Source organism: Enoplosus armatus, chromosome 4 (assembly GCF_043641665.1).
Source record: "Enoplosus armatus isolate fEnoArm2 chromosome 4, fEnoArm2.hap1, whole genome shotgun sequence".
NCBI lineage: Eukaryota > Metazoa > Chordata > Actinopteri > Centrarchiformes > Enoplosidae > Enoplosus > Enoplosus armatus.
Genome location: NC_092183.1, coordinates 18,066,352 through 18,084,837, shown reverse-complemented (window position 1 = coordinate 18,084,837; position 18,486 = coordinate 18,066,352). Strand labels below are relative to the sequence as shown.

General features: G+C 41.5%; 1 protein-coding gene across 1 annotated transcript; it reads left to right on the top strand.

Moving 5' to 3' along the window:
* The first annotated feature begins 4,219 nt into the window (after positions 1–4,219).
* Positions 4,220–6,851, top strand: ido1 (indoleamine 2,3-dioxygenase 1). Its single transcript, XM_070904825.1, has 10 exons — positions 4,220–4,312; positions 4,839–4,934; positions 5,017–5,136; positions 5,271–5,389; positions 5,498–5,512; positions 5,601–5,700; positions 5,808–5,925; positions 6,005–6,056; positions 6,160–6,308; positions 6,402–6,851. Exons 1-10 carry the CDS (start codon positions 4,220–4,222, stop codon positions 6,794–6,796), a joined length of 1,257 nt encoding a protein of 418 aa, XP_070760926.1. The 3' UTR covers positions 6,797–6,851.
* The last annotated feature ends 11,635 nt before the right edge of the window (positions 6,852–18,486 follow it).

Below are 18,486 nucleotides of genomic sequence, written 5' to 3'. Positions count from 1 at the left end.
AAACAATGCGAACGCTGATCTGAAGCCTGTCGGTGCGTTGCAGAGCTGCAGCCCTGACCGTCATGGAACCACGTCCACTTACTGTAAGGCCTCCGTAGCTAATAATAGGCAGGCACACCGACGGGAAAAAAAAAAACAAAAAAAAACAAAAAAAACCCCCATTCATTACAAAACACTGATCCACTTTAAAGTCGCACAAATCTCATTCCAAAGCTCCGAAGCAGCCGAGATAGACTGGCCTCTCGTTCTGCACGTGGTTTTATTTTTTACCTCTCCCTTAAAACAATCTGGATCTGCACAGTTTACAGTAGGTTTATATACGCACCTCATGCATTCAGGCTGTGTTAAATAAAAGCATGCACAGTATTGTATGAATGATCAGCTCCATTGAGCGTTAATTGATAGTGTGGTGGCTGCAATGTCATAACGCTCAAACCAATTACAATGTCCAGAAGTTTACCTTTGCTTTTAGCTGCTTCATTTATCGCTAACTGATATTTACAAAGTTTCTTGCATCCAGATGGAACCTCATCAGTCACACAGTTAGGTAGCTTTACCACATTTTGGGCCACTGCTCCGCTGCCAGCAGACGCCATGGCCGCGGTCCAAACACTGCATGCTTCACCTGCCAGGCAACACACCTGGCTGCATTTTCCTTCCTGTATAGGTGCAGTCCCATTATAGCTAAATGCCCCCCAGTGTACAAAAAGTATATTACACCAACATAAACACAAGGCAAATAAATGGGTTAATGGCTCTTGGTCTACTACATTTTCACTTGGGTCTCATCCAGAGAAACTAGTGATTAGCTTGTATATATATATATATATATAAACAAGGAATCAGATGGCTGGCACACAATGAACACAATTGTTTGTTTGGATCCATGTATCATTGTATCATTCAAGGACACAGTGAAAAAGAAAAAAAAAATGCATGAGTCATCATAGCTGTTGAGCTTTTTATAAATAATCAGCTGTTCCCTGCTACTAAATGAACCCATGTTGTCACTGGTGGGAAGTGCAGGCAGCAGGGCAAGGACCCAAACGCAGACTGGTGCAGTTCAGTGATGTATTGTAATTTAATGAGATTGCAGGCAGGTAGAGAGGTAACAGGCAGGCAGGTCCAGGTTTGTGGTGACAGAAGCTCAAAGGAACAAACATAAGGCAAGATAGCAACTAAAATGAAGTGGCAAAGGAACAAAGGATCTGGGCTGGTATATGTGGAAGTGAGAACAGGTGAGCAGGTGAATGAGGAAGTCTGGTGGAAAAGTCTGAGGACAGCTGGTGGACGGCTCGAAGACGGCAGGTCTGGGGAGTTGGAGGAAAGTACTTGACCTGGGAGAAGTGAGCAGGGGCTGGAGACAGGGACAGATAGAGGGAGTAATACAGAAGCCACGGGATGAGAGAGTGCGGGACTGAGAGGCACCTAGACCTTTGCGTTGACTCTGCATGAGTTCCTCTGATCTGTCACTACTGGTCAAGACAAACTCTTTAGCTATCGTCTGACTCACTGACTGGGTTTGGAGAAAAGTATTCAATAAATAAATGTGAAATTATATAGAACCGGTTATTTATAATTATAAACTTATGAACACGTATGAACGTATGTGTAATACAGGAAAATATGACGAGCATAGATGGAAATCTGATTGATGCCCTTTTCCCCTCTTTTATTCCAATTTAGTGCTGCACTTTCATAAAGCTGGGGGAGACAAATACTGCAGTGGCAGATTTTTAAAAAGAATGGTAAAAATGAAAGTAGAGGCTGAGCTATCTTCACTTCTAATTCCTATAGGTCAAGCTCCAGAAATAATCAGTCACATACTTCCCATGATGCAACTGATATCACCTCTTTGTCAGACACTCCCTGTCAGCATTTGATGTACTGCAGCAGATCTTATTTTATTATAGATTCAAATGTATTACATGAAACCGACTGACAGTTTGTCATCAACATCCATAAGTGGATCCTCGCCAAATTACAGCATCATAAGGCAGTCACATGTTCTTTTTTATCCTTAAATGTTATTTCTTGCATATAAACAAAATCTCATGTATAGGTTAATAATGCTGCTGTGTTTGCAGCTTTTTCCTCCATATTCAAGACCAACAAGGTAATTCAGGCTGGTTAAGTCACTATAAGTCGCTGTTATTGTGATAATAAATTTGTTCTCAACACTAAAAAAGTGTAATAGTAAACCTGAAAAGAACCCAGCCAATACCACCCTACAATTATTGAGCAGGTTACTGAGATCGATCTACTTGGTGTGCCTTAGATTCTCATTCATCATGGTGATCACAGCCAAGACGATTATTAGCACTGTGTTAAAGATTAGGAGAATGGCTTATTTCTTGCTTTTAACAGTGCTGACACATGCAGCAGTGGCTCTTATCGGCAGTCAGTTTAGTTATTGTTACTTTGGGGCAATGCAATGATTGGTGTGATCAGGATGCAAAGCAAAGAAATGACTTGCCATGGTTGGTGTGTGATAAATAAATAGCCACTCACCATGCACAGGTACTGACAGCCATAGTGCACAGACGGTGGGACGTTTTCAGTGTTAGATTGAGGTTATTTCCACTCTAGTTCGATTCAGTAACTCAGCTTCAGATGATGCAGTTTAGGAAAGGCCGTAAAATCCACAAAATAAATCAAATCCTCAAGAGTTGGTTTAACTTGTACCTCCGTCACTCTGTGTCGCTCTGAACTACATCATTCACATTATGCAGTCTAACAATGCAATCCACTGTTTGTACATCTTAACTTTGTTTCCGGACCAAGAGGATCAAATTACAGTTGACCTTTCTACTTGCAAATTTTAGAACGCACTAAAGCCAAAGCTGCACTGCACTTGAAAGAGATGCCTCAACTTCAGCTGATTCACACATGCATTATTCTGTGAAAATGCTTTTACACATTTGTATCCTATTGCATTTCTATTTTACTGAATTACTTCTCTAAGTGGACACATGTCAGCTTTCCAAAATGGTAGCAAGCAGTTGACGTAGTAAAATGCACTTCTAGTGTTATTCTGAGGACTGAGTGATACTGATTCTCTCGTCACTATTATCCATATGTACAGTTTGACTGTAACTGCTGCAATGTTCAGTCTGCTCCACCAGGTGAGGCTGACAGTTTAAATTTCCTTTATCATCTCTTTAATACTGAGCCACAACATAAACAGATGTAAAAAGAGAGCAATGGGTGGAACAATTTCCTTCAAAATAAAAATGAATGGAATCTGAAGTAATGCATTGTGCTATGACACATATTACTTAATAATAAGAAAGCATATTTGCGGCAACTGTGTTGTAAGTGAAGGTCTTCTACCAACTTTAAAGCAGTCAATCAACAGGACAAAAGAAAAAGCTAGTTAGTTATATGTGGAGCAGAATCTTCAAAATATGAACCAAAATATTAAAGACAAGTAAAACATAATTATACATATATATATATATATAAAACAAAAAATAAAGATGAGACATAAATATGAAACCCTGAATTTGGTGTCAGTGTGTGGACAGAGAGGAGGACATGAGACTGGACGTGGAGATAACCTTTGGTAACTCGTGTTCTCAGAATTCAAGTTTGTTTTTTAATGTTTTGGTCTTTCAGCTGTTTTCACTGAACTAAGTTGTCGGCAGTGTTTTTTATACGTAGGATGCTTTTGCCCGTCTGCCTACTGCTGTAGCAATTTAAGATTGATTAAGTTGTCTAAACTATTGTAATAACATTTTTTTAAATGCAGCATTTTTACACATTCATACCTGCCTGATAAATTGAAAAAGTAGTGAACTAACAGCGCAGTATGTCACATACACGACATGGAAAATATCTTGTCTACCATAATAGTCTTATAATGTACACATAATTGATACTTAACCTGTTTTTGTAACGAATGAGGAAAGTAAAAGAATCAGTCTGCACAGCAGTATAATTCGACAGGAGCTGGTCAGATGATGACATGACATGATAACGGTGGACGTCCTCTTCTTAATGATTCACAAAGTGAAGCATAGGTACTGATTTGCCACACTTTACTTAGAATTGTGCAATAGCAGAAGCGAGGGATACGTGTTGTGTAAGCAATAGCAAACATTGTTGACAACAGCTTTAAAGTGAACTCTGTGCCGGAGTCCAGACAGGTTGTGGTCTCTTGAAACATTAAGATAGCAGGACGATTGTTGCTTTTCTGTGTCTCTCTGTCACTTTCTCTATGGCTGCTGCTGAATCCGACCCCAAATCTCTGTTCTCTCTGGACTCCTATCATGTCTCTGAGGAGCTCGGCTTCATCCTCCCTGATCCTCTGGTAGGTGGAAACCCCAACGGATATCTTTACTTCTCTTATTTTGTTTTTTTTTAATAGTTTTTACATTTTACCTTATATTCAAGCTGTCATGATGAAATATCTGATTCCCGATTCTGAAACCTCATAACATGGATTTAAGTGAAAAATTGCCATACTGAATCTTATATAGGCATTTAACTGAAACTAAACTGAATTCACATTAAATGAAAATTGTGCTCATAGTTTAGCAGTTATAAAACGGTGAACTCGTGGCTTGTGGTATTGATTGAGACCAAGTGACTGAGGGAAGTTGAAATTTGGCATTGTTCCTGTTTGCTTTGTATAATGAACTTTATTCCTACAGCAGCATGTGTTTACAAAATTACATCTTGTTTCAACACTCTGCCAAGTCCAGGGTCACTGTGCATGTAGCAACATAAAACAATGAAATCCAAATTTAGGTAAGAGGCCTTAAAAGTCAAAATGAAAATGTCTTGATTCAACTTTTTCTTATGATGCACGCGGTGCTCTGACTTGACTTTCAAAGGAAGAGCTTCCACCTTACTACCAGCCATGGATGGATATTGCCCTGCGAGTCCCAGAGCTTGTGCACTCTCACGAGTTGCGCTTCTATATTAACAAGGTAAGTGAGGACAGCAAACTGACAAGGACAACTCACTACGTTTATGGAGCCACGGTTCACTGTTGATACTCCGTCTGTTCAGATGCCGCTGCTGAGCAGCCAGTTTCTGCAAAAACACCGGGAGTTACGGCTGGCCCACCTGGCCCTCAGCGTGATGACCATGGGCTACGTCTGGCAGGAGGGAGAGAACAACACAGTTGAGGTATCTCTGTGTCTTTCAGTTTTTCTTTTTGTCATATTGACTTTTTCCTTCCCCAGGTGTCTCCCTGACTGCTACCAGTTGTTCCAGTTCAGTTTATATGAATGACTTTCCATCTTCAATAATCTTCCTCTAAGATGCTGCCACGCAACCTGGCCGTCCCATACTGGGAGGTGTCACAGCGCTTAGGACTTCCTCCAATTCTCACCCATGCAGATGCAGTACTGGCTAACTGGAGGAAGAAGGATCCAGAGGGGTAAGGCCAGTTGTCTTCTGCATGTGGTTTGGATTCCCCCTGAACAAGTGTCAGGTATAAATCTGTTCTCTTTCCTTTTCATGTTCATCTTTATGTCTCCCGTGCCAGGCCTTTTGACATGGAGTAAGTGCATTTTCACTTGACTTCTGGTCCTCTACACATAACGTACCATAATATTCTGAACGCTTGTTGTTTTACTTGCATCATGCAGGAACCTGGAGCTGCTGGTCAGCCTCCCAGGTGGAGACAGTGTCCGGGGTTTCTTTATGGTTACTCTGCTGGTGGAGCTGGCAGCAGTCCCTGCACTGAGGGTGAAGATATATTCAAAAATAAGTCAATTCATTTAATATAAATACAATTAGGTAACTACTTGGAGGGACTTTCAAACATAGCCATTGCAACTGGACCTGTGTTGCAGAATATTCCCACTGTGATCAATGGTGCCAGATGTGGTGACACTGAGGCTGTGGCTAGAGCCCTGGAGGACATCAGCCAGTCATTACAGGACATGATAGATGCACTCAGACTGATGCAGGGTAATCACTCAAACATAACTGAAAAGTATTAATATTTCCCTATCAACAAGTATATTTGATTAATGTAATTTCTCTTAAGAGTATGTGGAGCCTTCGGTCTTCTATGGCATTATGAGGATCTACCTGTCTGGGTACAGACATCTTTCTTTTTATTTGACTTATTAGTCATTTATTTGTAAAGTGAAACATGTTTTTGAAATGTGTGTGTGTTTGTGTTCATGTAAACATGCATAGGTGGAAAGACAACCCCTCGATGCCAAAGGGGCTGGTTTATGAAGGGGTCCAGACAGAACCAATGGAGTACTCGGGTGGGAGCGCTGCACAGAGCAGCCTGCTGCACTGCTTTGACGAACTTCTGGGAGTCAAACATGAAGCAAAAAGTGGTGAGATGGCTGACTGATTTTCCCTTTGATTGATTATAACAGTGCCAGAGAGGAACGAGAAGGACTCATTGTGATGATACTGCCCTTATGTAGGTTCCTTTCTAACCCGCATGAGGGACTACCTGCCACCTGCTCACAAGCAACTGATCCAGGATATCTCGTTGGAGCCCTCCCTAAAGAGTTTTGTCCAGCAGCAGGCCAGCGAGCGGCTAAACCAGGCCTTTCAGCACTGTGTCACAAAACTGTTGGCTTTCCGCAGCTATCACATCAGTGTCGTCAGCCGCTTCATCACTGTACCTGCTGCACGAGCCCGACAACTTCGCAACAAGGGCCAGGACTCAGAGGGGGAGACGATCAGCAGAGCACCCACGGCATTAGAGAAGAGAGGCACCGGTGGCTCTGGCATCATGACCTTCCTGAAGACTGTGAGGGATCAAACAAAAGACGCCTTCCTGCCTGAGACAAGCAAAGAAATGAAGCACAGCTGATGTGAACTCAGGATACACAGGAAAGTGTCAACTACATAACATAAAACAGGCAGTAAATCACCTCTGATTACTTAACACGCCATTTTTTGTCATTAAAAGGATGCCTTTTGGCAGAACGTGAGTGAGAGGCCTCAAGCATTTGTCTTATATGAAGCTTTGTTGTGTCCGTAAACAAACCTCAGCTTAATAGACATGAGTGATACCCGTCATTCAGTCCAAACCATAATTCAAACCATTGCTGTTACTTCCATTAAATTCAACCACTAATTCCTTCTTTAATCTGTACTGGAAAGCAAAAATTGCATCAGACATCTGCTCCAGACTCTTGTACTGTAGTGTACTGTAGGACATTTGGACATTAGACAACAACCCCCTTGCTTTTTGGGAAAGAGATTTTGAGATTCAGTTCAACTGTGGTTTAAAATAACAAAGAGCGTTTGTCTGTTGTTACTTGAAAATGTAGCAGCAGTTATCAGTTTTCAATTTTACCTCCCACTGAGATTACTGGCACAGGTTTAGAAGTAAAAGTAAAAACCGAAGAAGTTTTCAGCTGTCAAAAAATGATCATGTGCAAAAAATGAAAAACTGCAATACCTAGTAAAACCATGGCAGGGCACTAAAGGGCAGCGTTATCATTCACAGCAAAAGAAGACATCACAGATTTGTCAGTGGGCAACACCTGAGTGCACCAAAGGCACACAGGCCACTGATTTAGCCTTGTCACAAACAAAACTGACCTGATGAAATAATGTATTCATCATTAATAATAGTCATTTGAAGAGGTGTGAAATCCACACTTGCTAAAATCCTCCTGACACACTAAAGCATCGACAGGCTGGAACCTGATCTTTCCCCCTCAGAAAATAATCAGCCTTTGTTGCGTCTTTTCTCCACAGTGCGTCCTCACAAAGGGGGTTGTCATGTCGAGCGCACAATGCACAATGCAGTGCAGAGATGCATCACTTATCGGAGTGGTTACCTCAGCACTCCTGCCGTCCTCCTCCAGCCCACATCCAGCCCTCACTTGCCCCACTACACTTCCTGGACTGGAAGTGTGGAAAACCCAGAGCAATGAAGGGATGGATTGTGCCATGAATGGCTCACGCTGTGTAATCTTCACCTTTCCTGGCTCGTCTCCTCTGGTGTTTCATTACAATTGCAAGATCAGATAAGGGAGACGATGTGGCAATTAGACATGACTATTTCCCCCCCAACCTGAGCGACCTACAGAGCGACAGCAAATGAGAGAGAAAACAATTACACATGCAGCTTGTCATGGTTTTAGTGTGAGAGACATTTGTTAAAGGTTTTTGAGTGTGTTTTTAGCCGCTTTGTTCTGATTTATGTACAGCAAATACATAAAAAGGAATTACCGAGCAGTCATTGGGTTGGTAGTCCAAAAAGTGAACAGAAACTACGCAGGGATGAAGAGAGTTGGGTGGCGAGGAGGACAAATAGTGTGTCCACATGTCACAGTGATCTGATTAGAACCTTCTTCCCCAGCCAAAGCAAATAATCCCCTTCCTTATTGCCTGACTGTGGAGGACTCCCTGACAACCCGGCAGTAAACACAGGCCATCTCTAAGGATGTCTTCATTGTGTAGTCGGGGCTGGGCCCGCACGGCCACCGAGGTTTCACCTTGTATCACAACAGTGGCTGGTTTCAGTGTAGGACATGACACACACAAATCAATGTGAGATGGATTACAAATCAAAAGTGTGCAAGTGTTAGTTTCTATCATTCTATAGTAATATTTTAGCTTAAATGTTCCAAAGGAATTGACTACAAAGGTTCGGTATTTGCATACGAACCTGCCAAGCAAATGCTATCAAGAATCAACTCTGCAAACTAAATCAGTGATTTTCCTTCACGTCAAAGGGCATCTGGAGTCACTCTTGTTTTCGTGAAATCGACTCAAGCATCCATATTCCATCTATCAGAGCCGACAGGATTACAGGCGTGGGTTCTCCTTTTGGTTAGACAATCGGATATCTGTGCCTTGGTGGTTAACCACAGGATATCCTGGATTCTGTTATTTCAAAATTGAATTTATGATGCTGCTGCTTACCTCAAGCCAAGCAAAGCCAGGACCTTTTCTCACCCTGTGAGTGAGCAGCCACGATGGCAGGGGCTCTGGATTGATTGTCCTTGGCGTGCACATGATGGGCGTAGCTGGGAATTATGGGCTGTGTGTGCAGTACAGTAGGTGACTGGGCGTTTTACCCCTTTCTTCTCATCTGGACTTCACTATCTTTGTCAAACATCTATGTCTACACTCCCACAGGTCAGATACGTCTTCATAATTAACTTACTGATCAGTAAGACACACCCTCAGTTAAATTAGAGCTCTTTATATCCTAATAATCATCTGTCATCACCATTCTTTCAAAATCTGTCTATAGAGAATAATTAAGGTTTAGTATGAAACCACCCTGGCTTGTTCTATAACAACTCTCTTTATGCTGTGATCACCTCCAGACTGGCGACTCATCCCTCCCATAGTACCTCCATTTGGAAGGTTTCCATAGAGGCCTCTCTAAACACAAGCACAAGTAGCCGACGTTCGCTGTGTTGTGGGTTTTCAGACTTCACTTTTCATCCTACTAGTCACCGTTAAACAAGACATCAAGCTTATCTTTCACCTGCTCCGTCTTTCAAATCATTCTTTCTAACCACAGCTCCTCTTTGTGCATCACTTGCGCGGTCTGTTAGAGCTTTTGATGTAGTCATCTTACAGCAACTTTATCACTTCCTCCCCACTGACTCGACTGAAAAAGGAAAAAAGAAGCTGTCATGTTCACAGCCAGCTTGAAAGGCTGCTTTTTCAGGTGTAGAATTACTGTTGTTGCCAGTGTTGATGATCCAGCCCAGATGACATCACCGACTTGACAGGAAAGCACACGTCACATAGCAGCCTTTATTCTTCAAGGGAAAAACTTTGTGACATTCTGGCCCCTGTGATCGACACACTGCATCATGCTGTACAGCACAGATATCGTTTTGGCTTTGCATCTGATGGATAGTTACGTTCTATCCTTGCAGCCCAGTGAGTTACAGTGTTTAGCTAGATACACGTAGGACATTGTCGACACGTTTTTGTTCAAATGACTCCGCTGTGCCAGTTTTGATGAGTCACTTGTGACGTTTTCTGAGCCTACAGCCATGCTAGTGGCTCTGCACTCAGGCCCAGTGGTGCTTTGAGCAAAATGGTAACACCAGCATGCTACCATTTGCTAATTAGCACACACCACAAAGTACATGTGAGTCTGATAGTAATGTCATTAGTTTTGCAGGTATCTGGTCAAAAACCAAAATACTGGACAAATTCAATTTTAACTTGATGATAGCGCTAGATGAAAAAAGAATTACAATTTATCCTCAGTTGTAAATGTCCGAACCAAACAGAGACATTTCGCACAAAACCACAAATGTGAACCTCATGGCTGCGTTAGGGGAAAAGTCAGAGGATCACCAAAGTCATTAGGATACATTTTCAGGGGACCATAATTCTTTGCATAAAATGTCATGGTAATCCATCCAGTACCTTTTCAGATATTTCAGTTTGGACCAAAATCAACCAACCGACGGATCAACATTGCCCTCCGTACAGCCATGCCGTGACCTTGGAAATGTAAAATGAATTGACTATATAAACATTTTCTGCTTTCTGAAAGTGTAATTCTTCAGTTCTTTTGTGATTCTCTTTGTCTTGGCTCTTTTTCTGTGTTCAAAAACTTTGCAGAGTTGAAATACTGTCCCACAAATCACTCTGTACTGTAGTGACCTCCAGCACAGCCAGCTTATCGACCTGTCCTCATTTCACTCGTGTTTGGGGGAAGGATTTGGCCTCTTTCAAATAAATGCACTTATGTAACAGAACTTGTGTTTTCCTCTTTTATATACTGTGAAATATGCTTTGACAAGGTTAATGAAACAAAGAAATGTGGCCACAACGCAGTACTGTACTCCCAGTGATCTGCTTCATGCTTTCATTGTCTTCTTGCTTTGTAGTGGCTGTTGGCCAGACAGTGAATTCAAGGGCAATAGCTATTTTAACACATTATCGAAATCTGTGAAGAACTCCAGAGTTTTTACACTATCAGTCTTATCTTCCTTAAACTCTACACTGTGACTTGTGGAAAGTTATGAACAGAGAAGTTGGAAAGAAATTCAGAGATGTTGATGTACAGATGAGTACAACTCTCACTCATAATTATTGTTTGTGCTTGTAATTTGTTCCTGTAAGCTTTGTTGCTCATTTTTTTGCTGTATGTCCTGTAACAAATACTTTCATTAACACAACTTTCAGTCAACTTAACAAACAGCAGCATATTGTTAGAAGTACAAGCTTCTATTAAATCATTTCCCGTGTGCTGTAGGTCCCATTAATTGAACTGTAGTCTAAATAAAAATGAGAAAAGCCTGAACTTGAGCGTAGTTAGAGCAACACTTTGCAGGAAGACTCGCTGTGACCAAAATGCCCTTACAATTCAGTTAGACTTGCTGAATGGTTTCCTCAGAGACCTCAACCACACATTTTAAATCAGATTTTGATGGCAGCTAGAAGAATACATGACATTCAGATGGCTTTCCTCACAGGATTAGCAGAAGCCCACACACGTCACAGCCTTTTGTCTTAAAGGTTAACACAACTTTGAGCTGTGTGACAGGGAATACAGCTCAACCTCTCACCACTGCTGACTCACTAGTGGCCCGGCCAGGTGCGAAACAGACAATTGTGCGATCCCACACACACACACACACACACACACACACACACACTCCCACAAGTGCGTGCACACAGACGCACACACACATGCAAATGCACTTAAATGTGCAGACACACGCCATGCCCAAATGAGCATACATGCATGCACGTGTAGACACAGCACCTCATTCCCTCTGACCTGCAGACAGAGATACCTCCTGGTTGTGTGTGTGTGTGTGTGTGTGTGTGTGTGTGTGTGTGTGTGTGTGTGTGTGTGTTTACTCCCACTTTCCCCACTTGGCTTTCCTCTCATGCCACATAGCTATTGTCCTCCTCCCTCTCGCTCGGCTGATTGACTTCCTCTTCCTCTGAGTTGTCGCTAATGTCACCTTCCCTGCTGGCGCCCACACACTCATGTTATCAACAGCTTCTCATCCGGGTTACAAAAATACAGGAAGTTCCCCCGGGGGTCTCCTGCATGGAAAAGAAATGTCCATCTCTCCCTGTCACACACTCACGTGCATTCCACGCTACAAACAGAGACACGCTGCATGATAAGGGGTCCGTGAATGAGTTCAGGGATAAATTACACAGTAGGTGTTCGAAGATGATAACAGTAACTTTGGGAATCGGAGATAACATCTGCACTGGGATGTTCACACCTCCATATTCAACACCAACATAGACTTGAGCTTTGCCACAGGTTGAGTGACAAATGAAACAAGGTTATGCAGAATAAAAAAACTAGCAGATCAGATTTCACTGATTAATAAATTCTTCCAAGCGTTGAAAAGATAAGTGCTGTAATTTACTACAAAATTGTTTCATGGCAGTTAATCAATGAGCAGCAGAGAGAGGAGAGTCTTTCTGCCCAGACCTTGCTGCAGTTCAGTCATGGACGCTCTGTACTGCAATTTTTGGACACACAGTCCAGTTTGCTTTTTCTGCATGGGATAAAGCTCATTAATCCACATTGGCGATGGCTTACTTATGTAAGAAAAAAAAGGGGGCTTCCTTTGGAGTGCAGCTACCGAGAGATGGAATGAAAATCCTGCAATGGTCGTCTAATCCCAGACTTCCCAGTAAAAACATTCCACTTCCTCCCAGGCGAGATCCGGACTTGTTCGCATGCAGAGCTGAGGCAGGCAGAGGGTGGGCTGCGCCGACCAGGGGACAAGCTGGAGACAGACGGGGTCAGGCAGATGGGAGGAGTGGTCAGGTGCAACTTACAGGCCTGGGGAGACCACTGACATGAGGAGCTGCGCTGTTCTACCATGGACAGAAAGAAATGTGAGCAGATTCCTTCTGCTGCTGTCAGCTGAAGAATATTTTCAATACTTCATAAACACTGCTGTATACGACGCACAGCAACATTCACTTACCTGCTCTAGCTTTCAGGGTGAATAGTTTCGCTTATTGAAGAAGGCCAGAGGCTGTGCTACCATCACAGAAACCCTGCTTTGTTAGATTTTATGACTGAAGGAAACCATGTCCATACTTTCATGCATCACTTTACAGGCATCAAGAAAGGGTTTAGTGGCTTGACAAGCGGTAAGACCTGTTTAACCCCCTGTGAGAAACATTGTGGTCTGGTGTCCTTGGCGGGCTCCTGGTTGGCTGTTCTAAAATGTAGAGTTGGAAGATCCATGTGTATCTTCTTTTTAGCATCAAATTAAGCTGATGTGTTCTTACACTTTTACACTTTGGTAGTAATGTGGTTTTATTCACTGTTTTGCACATTCCCATTGCTTCTGCTTTTGATTATTTAATTAATTCATGTACTGGGAAAGGCTTTTGTACAGTATACCCTTCACCGATGAAGATTATTAAAACCTCTGTCTGTATCATCACATGTGAATAATCCTACATGATTATTGATTATGAAGTCTACAGCTTTGCTACTGGCTCTGTGATACTGTGCATCATCATGCGAACATTCTGATGTTTAGCAGGTGTTACACCTGTTCATATGTTCATCATCTTAGTTTAGTGTGTTAGCATGCTAATGTCTAACTAAACACAAAGTACAGCTGGGGCTAAAGGTAATGTCATTAGTTTTGCAGGGATTTGGTCATAAACAAAAGTATTGGACAGACCAAAATTCTGATCTTTGAAATTCTGATGATGGTGCTGGAGGAAGTTCATCCAAGTTATTACAATTTATCCTGAGGGGGACACAAATGTTAATACCAAATTTCATGGCAATCCATCCAACAGTTGTTGAGATATTTCAGCCTGGACTAAAGCCGACTCACCAACATCGTCATCCATGGCTAAAAAGCAATGGTCTGGTTTGGTTGTCTTGGAAACTAACATCAGTATAGATACAATTACATTGCTAATTGTGTGAAGACAATATCTCACAACAAATTAAACAGAAATATTGGTTGATAAATAGTCAATATATAGCTGTACATGTGGACCGCTTCATGTGCTGGTTTGACTGGTTCATGTGAGAGCACATTCAGACCTTTTGTCCCATCCTGAGGTTAGCCCTTTGCTGCCCACACAGCGCAAGCTCACTTTGCTCGCCTCTGCTCCCAAGGCACCGTGTCCTGAAAAACTGTACTCATGAAACAAACTATTACAATTTGTTCTGCCAAAACATGTTCACCTAAGCCAAAAGCAACCAAATTTAGATTTAAGACCTTGTACTTTCTGCCATGTAATTTACAAAATTGGGGAAGCCAATATTGTTAATTTCCGCAGTGGGCTTAATGCAAAACATATAAATAGATGCTTGCCAAATGTGCTTGTTCAGTATTTTCATGGATAAAATTAGTTTCTGAGAACTAGAATATTTTTCATTGCAAAAATCAGGAAACCCCAAAAATATTGTTCCAGCTCTTGGAACATCTTATGTGGTGTCATCTGGATTACTACTGTGGAGCGCAAATATGCAGTAGTAGAGCAAAAAGTTATTTCTAATTTCTGTTGCGTAATTTTATAATCTAGTCTGTTGCTATATAATCAAATAATTGAGCTTATTTTAAACAATCTGAGAGAGCCTTTGTGCTCAGATCATATCTATATTACCCATTATATACAGAGCTGACAGGACCACAGTGAACAAAGTGGACAAGTCTGGTAGAGGGAAAAAAAATGTTTGGGAGTGCAAAAATCCAGATTCAACCTCAGTTGCCTGACCAAAAAATGACATTTTGTTTACTAAAATAAATTGGCGTACAATTTTTCAAACATCAAGTGGCACCTTGGCATTTACATTTATTTTCATTCGTATTTATTCATTCTCATTTGCATGTCAGTAACCTGCAGGAGTTTCATTCTGGCTTCCCATTTCTAGTCTCCATCTTCCTTCCATCGTCTGCAGCATCGCATGCTGCTGCTTATTACTTACTCTCCGTTAAATGAAACCTTTCTTCAAAAATAATTCAGTAAAATGATTCTCTCCTGTGTCAAGACAGTGTGTCTGGCCAGAGCTAATTCAATAACTTTAAAAAGGCTTGATTGTAAAAATTAGTTGACAAATTACAGTGTTTGGCATTTTCTCCTTTGAGACGTACAGTATATTGAAATCAGCTGTGCAAGCAGCAACAGAGAGTGAAGAGTGTTTTTTGGCAAAACAGCACGTACACACACACACACAGATACACACACACACACACAGAGGAAGTAAATCCCCCACAGTAGGGGCCGAATCTTCACTTTTCAACACCAGTCTCTAAGCAAGAGAAGTCTATAAAAAGTAATTACCCAGAACAGACTGTGGTAACACTGCAGTTCACTGTGACCCGTTCAACACATCCAAATATTCAAGATTACTGTAGTCACATGAAATTAATATGATGTGACCCGATAGTACAAATCATATCAAGTATTGAAAAACTATGAACTATGAAACCAAGAATGGATATCATGCTGGTGTTGTGAAACCTGAAGATGCTCCAATAACACTTGATGTAAAACAAATTTGTACAGTTTTACACATGAATAACTATCAGATCAATGGCAGAAAACTCTTAGCATAAGGTCCACTTAGTCAAACATTTCCGGATCTGTTGCTGCATCTTGTGGCCTTTATCAACGTGTAAAGTTTGCTTATCGTGGAGATGGTTCAGTTATTATCACATGGGCCAAGTATGAGATTTCAGTCACGTGATAGCATATGTTTGGGGGGGAAGACATGATGTAACATCCTCATCTGCTGATGAAGGCCACAAGATGCGACTGAAAGTATACAAAAATGTCCTGTTAGTAGAGCTTTGTACTTTGTACTGTCAAATCTCCTTGTATTCTGTCTTTTTGTTATTACTGCATTTTATTGTATCATATCTCTTCTGTTCTTCTGTACATATATATCGATGTATGTATGCCATTTAATGCTAAGCACACTGAGTTCACTTGTAATGAAATGAATTAAATTGCCTTGCCTTGTCCTGAAAATGGAAACTGTGACAGTATCTCTGTTAACACACAACTTAAAATCAATCATCATTCAAATCATTTTTCAGAAATAAAAAAACTGGGACCATGAAAATAACAAAACTCTGAAATGAACTTGGCATTTCCCTTCAATAAACCCAGCAATGACCAGCATCCCGAGGAGAAAATCCTCATGTACAGAGGGATAGATTAATGTTCATCCTCCAGCATGAAATGATTTGTCAAGAGGAGCGAAACATAAAAAACAACAGGACATTGTGTCCCCGTGCAGTCCCAGTATACAGCAGTGTGAAAGGCAGATGTACTTTTATTGAGCTGATTATCCTCGAGCACATTGTCCCGCTGTGAGGGATGCTTGTGCCTCAGTTCCACTAAAGAGTGTCAGCACTGTAGCAGGATCCTGAGTGATGTCTATGAGGTTCAGTGACTTTTTGCCTCCCTCTTAGTTCAGCACATACTGCATCATGTACTAGTGGAGTGGTGAGTTTGAGGCCGGCTGACGACCTTTGTTACATCTTTTTGTGCATCGGCTGCAGAAATGCTGCAAAATTAATCTTTAAAAATGTGAGGATTTGTGTGATAAATAAAACACATAAAAGAAATACAGTTTATTCTAACCCTTCGTTAAAGATGAGCTCAAAAGCACAAGCAACCATGATAAATGTGTTTCTAAGCCCCCTTAGCTCCAAGGAATTTCCACAAAGCACTTAAAAATCACTGAGATTCAAACAGACGTAATGGCTGCATGTTTTCCTTATGAACAGAAAAAAGTCTGGAAAATGTAGCTGTTTCTTCACAAAAACAAATGAAATCCATACCTGCGTGTTTGAAGAGAGATCTGAGAAATGAGCCAAATTATTAAAAAGTCGAGGTCCTCTCTGGATAATGGGGCAGGATGCTCTGGCTGTGTAGTCCTCACCTGCTGGCCTGGCACCAAGCAGACCCAGAAGAAATTATCACGCAGCAGCTCGAATTAAACGGTCTCATGCAGGCAAGCTTGTTCCATTAACAGAGGACCACGGAGACAGGCATGTTCCACCGTGCTCCTGTTGTGTCTGAAGTTTTAGGGTACAAAGCTGGATGCCAATTAGAGGCTTTGTAATGTGATTTAGGTGGGAAGAATCTGACGTTTGAGTGTGAGTGTGGCGCCGCATAGAGCGGCATAAAACTTGTCAAAAGTAATGGAAATGATATGCCCTGGTTTCAACTCGGAAGAAAAAAGTTATTTTTTAGTTATTATAACATAAATCTTAGCTTTCTTTGCCAACTTCTACATTAGCTTTATTTCCCACAATGCATCAAGAAAACTGCTGGAGAAACAGGGTGTGAACTGGCAAAGCTGCATAGAATATCATCAATCATAGCATAATGACCACAAGGTAGAGCTTTTCTAGTTTGAAAAAGTCAAACTCTATATGCAAAATACCAGTCCACATTGTCTTGCACAAGTTTTACCTGGAACGTTGGCTATCAGCTGTAGCATGCTTGTCGTTTGTTTAATACTGACGTGATAACGGATTCAGAACATTCCACATCAGCGGCAGCCATCTTGGTTGTTTCCGAAAATGCCTCAATGGCGCTTAAACCTGCCCCATATTAGACAAATGGTTGTGATTGGCCAGACCTGAATCAGGCCGGATCGAAATCTGTCTCAACGGGAGGGGGGCTGGATGAATCTGCCAGAGCAAATAAAACATGAGCTCGGTTCTCAGGCTAGTTTCCCCTAAAAATATCTGGCTCTGCCATTTGGTGCTGTTGGTGTACAGTGGGGTAAGAGCTGCTGCCCGCTGTGGCTGGAAATAGTGCAGATGAGAGCGGAGAAAGTGATTCAAAGCAGAAACGTCAAAAGACACTAAAAGTTGACACCAACTGCATAGTCAGATGATAACTCTCTGTGTATTCACATAGTTATCTGATCTATTGTCAATATAAAATGATACAAAAAACAACAAAATGGGCAAAAAATTGAGGTGATACTGTCACTGTACAGTATGTATTTAACACTGTTGGAAAGGAAATCCAAGCAGCCCACCGAGCACTGAAAAGTGGTTATCCCCTACTTTCCTCTCACATTGTGGATACTTTCCACTTTTTCTGCCTAATGTGAGCCATGAGAGCATCAGACAATACAAGTGTGAGATAAAACCCAGACCCTGAGGAGCCAGTCCAGGTATATACAGCTCAGACAAGTGCCAACATGTAAAAGCAGCAATGTCTAGTGTGATGATTAAGTTCTTGAGGACGACATGATGGACCATGTTTGTCACTTTTTCATGTAACGAAACTCCATTTGCATATCACCAGATTACATTCAAAGATTGAACTAAATACAAATACAAATCAATCAATCCCGTAGGGGAGTTAAAATAGATGCTGAAAGATTTGACACAAAGCACGAGTGTATAGGTCTCTAAAAACCTGAGACCTTGGAGATAATCGTCATGATAAAACACTATTCTCATTTGTCAGTCACTTTCAGCGGTATGTAGACATATGACTGGGTTTTTGTATTCATGTCGCAGCTGATGTCGAAGAGTAAGATAGAAGGCTATTAAATCTCTCAAGGGAAAATAATGC

Bases quoted from the DNA above. Each gene is read 5' to 3' on its own strand.
- ido1 (XM_070904825.1), top strand. From the start codon at position 4,220: ATGGCTGCTGCTGAATCCGACCCCAAATCTCTGTTCTCTCTGGACTCC. The intron at 4,313-4,838 runs GTAGGTGGAAAC...TGACTTTCAAAG, and splicing joins TCATCCTCCCTGATCCTCTG to GAAGAGCTTCCACCTTACTA. The intron at 4,935-5,016 runs GTAAGTGAGGAC...CCGTCTGTTCAG, and splicing joins TGCGCTTCTATATTAACAAG to ATGCCGCTGCTGAGCAGCCA.